Here is a 6,000-nt window from a genome sequence, read left to right as displayed (position 1 = left end):
ATTGAAAGAAGTTAATTCCTTGATTATTCCATTCACTTGATTAGGCTTATATACACATAGTACAAGACTAATCTTAGGCTACAATTACGTAATCTTAGGCTACAATTATGGGGACTAAATATACTCCTAACAAATATACAAGATTACTAATATAATTGCCTAATACAAAATATATTAACATATATTCTAACACACCCCCGCAGTCGAAGCGGGAGGTAGTCGTACGCTGAGACTGTCCCGAAAATCTTCAAATAGGACCAAAGGAAGGCCCTTCGTAAAGATATCGGCAATCTGATAACGAGACGGAACATGTAAGACACGAACTTCGCCCCGAGCAACCTTTTCGCGGACAAAGTGAATATCCATCTCGATATGTTTAGTGCGTTGATGCTGAACAGGGTTACCAGATAAATATATCGCACTAACATTATCACAATACACCAATGTAGCTTTCCGAATAGGACAATGAAGCTCCAAAAGAAGATTTCGTAACCAACAAGACTCGCTAACCACATTGGCAACCCCCCGGTATTCCGCTTCCGCACTCGAACGTGACAAGGTAGCTTGCCGTTTGGCGGACCAAGAGATCAAGTTATCACCAAGAAACACACAATAACCAGACGTCGATCGTCTGGTATCCGGACATCCACCCCAATCCGCATCAGTATAGGAAATGAGAGTAGATGTAGAAGATGGATATAGATGTAAGCCATGATCAAGAGTACCCTGAATGTAGCGCACAATGCGCTTGAGAGCGTGCATGTGTTCCTCCCTCGGGTCATGCATGAATAAACACACCTGTTGCACAGCATAAGTAATATCGGGTCTCGTGAATGTGAGATACTGAAGAGCCCCTGCAAGGCTCCGATAATGAGAGGGATCCTCATATGGTGTGCTAGAACTAGCACTGAGCTTCGGTTTGGTGTCAACCGGAGTAGGCGAAGGCTTACAGGATGACATGCCGGCCCGATCAATGATCTCTGCTGCATATTTCCTCTGAGATAAGAATAGACCACCTGCATGACGAGTTACAGCGATGCCCAAGAAATAACTCAATGGCCCTAAGTCTTTCATAGCAAATTCTGAGCTAAGAAGAGATATGATAGACTTGCGAAGAGTCTCAGAGGAAGCTGTCAAAATAATATCATCCACATATAGAAGAATGTATGCTGTAGCATTACCTTTACGGTAAATGAAGAGTGAATGATCAGAAGTACTGTGAGAAAACCCAAGAGAAGAAACATAGTCAGTAAATCTCTTGTACCAAGCCCGAGGGGCTTGTTTGAGCCCGTACAAAGATTTCTTCAACAAGCATACATGATTAGGACGATCTGGATCCCGATATCCAACGGGTTGATGCATATACACAGTTTCTTTGAGTTCTCCATGTAAGAAAGCATTTTTCACATCAAGTTGGTGAATGGGCCATGCTTTTGAGAGGGCCAAACTGAGAACAGTGCGAATCGTCGCCGGTTTGACCACCGGGCTAAAGGTGTCACCACAATCTACACCCACCTGTTGAGTTTTTCCATCACCTACAAGACGGGCTTTATGCCGCTCAAAAGTGCCATCAGATTTTTCTTTATGACTAAAAATCCACATTGAACGAATCACATTAACATCAAGTGGACGGGGCACCAACTCCCACGTCTTATTTTTAATAAGAGCATTAAATTCATCATTCATAGCCATTTTCCAATTCGGGTCACGAAGGGCCGACACGGGGTTACGAGGCAACGGGGATTTACTCACAGTTATGTTGAGATTAAATTGTTTCTTGGGTTTAAAGATCCCTCGTTGGCTGCGGGTAATCGGTCTTTGAGCTGGAATAGGACTGGCCTGAGAGGAAAGAGCTGGCGGTGGACTGCTGCCACTCGCTGGGCCTGGCGAAGTGGGCTGCCCAGTAGAGCTGCCAGGTTGGTCAAGCAAGGGGGATGATGGGCCTGGTGAATTGGGCTCAGGAGCAAGGGGGAGCTGACTGAGCTGATTAGGGGCAGCAAGGGGCTTAGTGTTTGGGCCATATTGAGAAGCCCAATGGTGAATGACATATGGAGACAACCCATCATCCAAGAAATCATAGGTATGAGATTGTGGAGTGTGGATTTTAGCAAACGGGAATTGGGCTTCGTCAAAAAATACATGGCGACATATGATGATTTTTTGAGAGGATAAATCATAACATTTGTAACCACGATGATTAGATGGATAACCCAAAAAGACACAAGGAGTGGAACGAGGTTGAAGTTTGTTTATGGTAGTGGAAGGAATTAAGGGATAGCATAAACAACCAAAAACTCGTAAATGTGAATACGAAGGGTCTTTTCGATATAGAAGTTGGAGGGGGGATTGATAGGCTAATTGTTTACTTGGAAGAATGTTGAGAAGGTATGTTGCCATTTGCAATGCATGATGCCAAAACGAAGGAGGTAAAGATGCATGAGCTAATAAAGTACGAGTGATGTTGTTAATGGTTCGGATTTTTCTTTCGGCTTTTCCATTTTGTGACGAAGTATGAGGACAAGATAAGCGAAAAGATAAACCATTAACCTTGCAAAACTCCCAAAAAGGCCCATTATCAAATTCTCTACCATTATCACATTGAATGTTCTTTATTTCCCGTTCAAATTGGGTACGGATGAAAGCTCTATAGGCTAGAAAAGTGGAAAAAACTTGTGATTTTTTCGACAAAGGAAATGTCCACAAATAATTAGAGAAATCATCCACCAATAACATATAATATTTGTGGCCCGAAGAGCTCAAAACAGGAGATGTCCAAAGATCACTATGGATAATATCAAATGGCATAATAGTGCATGAATTTGAAGAAACAAACGGCAACTTAACAAGTTTTCCAAGAGGACAAGAGTGACAAACATGGGAATTACGAGTTTGATTGCACTCAATAAATTTATTTAGCCTAAGGGAGTTAAAAACAGGTGCTCCCGGGTGACCCAAACGTTCATGCCATAATGATGGTGATAAAGCCGCAAAAGTAGATGGGGAAGTGGCTTGATTTGAGGTGGTGGTGATGGGATAAAGCTCACCCCGGCTCTCACATCTCATTCGAAGCATCCCCGTCTGAAAGTCCTTCACAGAAAACCCAAAAGGATCAAATTCAACAGAAACCGAGTTATCAGTTGTAAATTTCCGCACTGAAACTAAGTTTTTAATAATTTGAGGAGCATGAAGAACATTTTTCAAGGATAGGGGAGGGTTCGGGGGAGACAAGTTCGTGTGACCATAACCATGAATTGGAATTGTATGACCATTACCAACAATTATACCACGATTTTTGCTCAAATTAAAGTAAGACGTGAGATTACCTTGCCCGGAAGTCATGTGGGAAGTGGCACCGGTGTCCATGTACCAATTCGGATCCGGAGGAGTGAGACCGAGGGTGTGCATTGCTGCCTCGATATCCGTGGGCGTTGGTTGAACTGCTGCAGAGTAAACTTGCTGCTGTTGTGGGCGTGATCCTAAAATTCCAGCATGCCTTGGTGCATTGGGCCTGGCCCAAGAAGAAGTAGGATAGGGACATGGAGGAATAGCCCAAGGCATGAACGGCCAAGACCAAGGTTGTTGCTGCCCAACTGCCTGGAACCACTGCGGGACCTGCTGGCCGGAGTGCTGCTGTCCACCACCGCCGCCACCCCCTGAGCGGTTGCTTCCACCTTTGCCGCCACCACCACCGCGGCCACCTCCGCGGTTTTTGTTGCCGTAGTTTTTATTATTCCCTTTCTTTCCACCATTATTACGATTATGATTATTATGATGGGAATAATTATCGGAAGCATCATCTACTTCCCTAGCAGCAACCATGGCAGAGGCGGTGGAGATCGAATTTGCTAATCCCTTTTCTTCGAGACAGAGACTAGAACGTGCTTCATAAAAAGGGGGAAGAGGATTACTTTGACGAAGTAACGTACCAATATTCTTGTATGCTTCAGTGAGACCTGCAACCATTTGAAGGACGAGACGGTTGTTTGATACAGGAGCCCCAACATTCTTCAATTGATCGGCTAATACCTTGAGGCGCTGACAATACGCAGAGGCATTCGGGAAATCCTCCATTTTTGTGGTTGAGAACTCCTGCTCAAGAGCCACCGCCCTTGAGTTTTTGTTATCCTGGAAGATGTTACGTAGACGGTTCCATGCCTCCATTGCCGTCGCATCGGGTTCAATAATGGTGTGCAAAAGATCATTGGATATTGTAGCATATATCCAAGAGAGAACTGTAGCATCAAGAGTTGACCACAACTCCTTCTCAGCATCAGTCTCCGGAGCCTTAACGGTCCCTTTCTCCGGCGTGATGATATGGTGGATTACACGGTGAGAACGAGCGGTGATTTTGAAAAGTTCCGCCCATGTCGAATACTGGACGTTTTCCATCTCAAGAGTAATAGAGATATGGTTCTTGATGTTTGACACAGCAAGGGCCGGGTGAAAGGAGTTTTTAGAGTCAGCCATGGAGGAAGACATGAATGAGAATTCTGAGATGGAGATGGAGATGACCTAGGGCACCGCGGAAGAGGAAGGAGAGGAGAGAATCGTGCCCTAGGGCTCTGATACCATGAAAGAAGTTAATTCCTTGATTATTCCATTCACTTGATTAGGCTTATATACACATAGTACAAGACTAATCTTAGGCTACAATTACGTAATCTTAGGCTACAATTATGGGGACTAAATATACTCCTAACAAATATACAAGATTACTAATATAATTGCCTAATACAAAATATATTAACATATATTCTAACACTAATCTCTACTACTTTATAGAAAAAACAAAGGAAGGGTATCTATATGTGAAGGAATGGGGGATAGTTCCCTCACTCTATAGTTGTTTTTGTGAGGGAAAACCATTGTTTTGTTTGAGAGTAGTTTGGTAAATTCAGAAGAAATCTCTCTCTTTTCCCTTGTTTTGTTTGAGAGTAGTTTGGTAAAGAACAAATTTTCACTGTAGACCCAAACCAATTTTTTATTACCAAAATCGACCGATTTTTTTTTAATTACCAAAATCGACATGTTTTATGCCACGTAGGCGTAATTCCAGTTTCCTAATTAGTCGGGGTTGCCAACCCCGACTGTTTAGAAGTTGTTAAACCGGGTTTTAAGGCTTCTAATCGGGGTTTAACAACTCCTAAACAGTCGGGGTAGGCAACCCCGACTAAACTGGATTAAGCCTACGTGGCATAAAACGGGTCGATTTTGGTAATTAAAAAAAATCGGTCGATTTTGGTAATTAAAATTCCGTTTGGGTCTACAGTGAAAATTTATTCTTTGGTAAATTCAGAAGAAATCTCTCTCTCTCTCTCTCATCAACAAATAAAAGATAAAAATCCTTTCCAAAGTGTACCCAATTCAAATTTACGATCAAATGATATAAAACCTTCAATATTAGAGAGTATAAACATTGATTAATTTAAAACACTAAAATATTTCTATTATTGTAAAATCTTGAATTAGAAAAATAAACAATAGTCGTAATTGTCAAGATCAATTGTCGAAGGTTTATATTAAATTGACACGAGAAAATATTTTTACATTCAAAAGGATACAACAAATAGAAAATAAAAACACAAAACCATAGTAGCAAAAATATATTAAAAAAATTCACTTACTAGAATAAGTAAAAAAACATATAACAAGTTAATACTTAATCAATAAATAAATCAAGAAATTTATGGAAATAATTTTGTTCTAAAGTTGATCTATATTCTATTGCTCCAGCAAAATATATTTTTCATTTCTTAAATAAGTTCCTTAATATTACTTATTTTTTGTAAATATATTGTGTTAGTTTTCTTTAAACCACATTCTTACCCAAAAAAAACATCATGCGCATTATGCACGCGCAATTTCGTTAGTAATCTATGCTACTATATGAAAAAGCAAGTGAGGTTAATCCAAAATTTTGATGAGTGGTTGACATACTGTCATTTTCTACTATACGTAGAAGGGCAAAAAGGTAATTTAACATGAGGCATATTTCTTTCT

General features: G+C 41.0%; 1 protein-coding gene across 2 annotated transcripts; it reads right to left on the bottom strand.

Annotated features, from left to right (window-relative positions):
• Positions 2,839-4,116, bottom strand: LOC109844164 (la-related protein CG11505-like). 2 transcript variants are annotated; one of them, XM_020413125.1, is made up of 2 exons: positions 3,324-4,116; positions 2,839-3,087 (listed from the first exon to the last, which is right to left on the bottom strand). In XM_020413125.1, exons 1-2 carry the CDS (start codon positions 4,069-4,071, stop codon positions 3,053-3,055), a joined length of 783 nt encoding a protein of 260 aa, XP_020268714.1. In that variant the 5' UTR covers positions 4,072-4,116; the 3' UTR covers positions 2,839-3,052. The 2 variants fall into 2 exon arrangements, with proteins under 2 accessions (XP_020268714.1, XP_020268715.1); XM_020413126.1 differs by having other exon boundaries at positions 2,839-3,078.

This window comes from Asparagus officinalis, chromosome 6, assembly GCF_001876935.1.
Source record: "Asparagus officinalis chromosome 6, Aspof.V1, whole genome shotgun sequence".
In the NCBI taxonomy this organism is placed as follows: domain Eukaryota; kingdom Viridiplantae; phylum Streptophyta; class Magnoliopsida; order Asparagales; family Asparagaceae; genus Asparagus; species Asparagus officinalis.
Note: the sequence above shows the minus strand (reverse complement) of the source record. Positions and strands in the feature narration are given on the sequence as shown.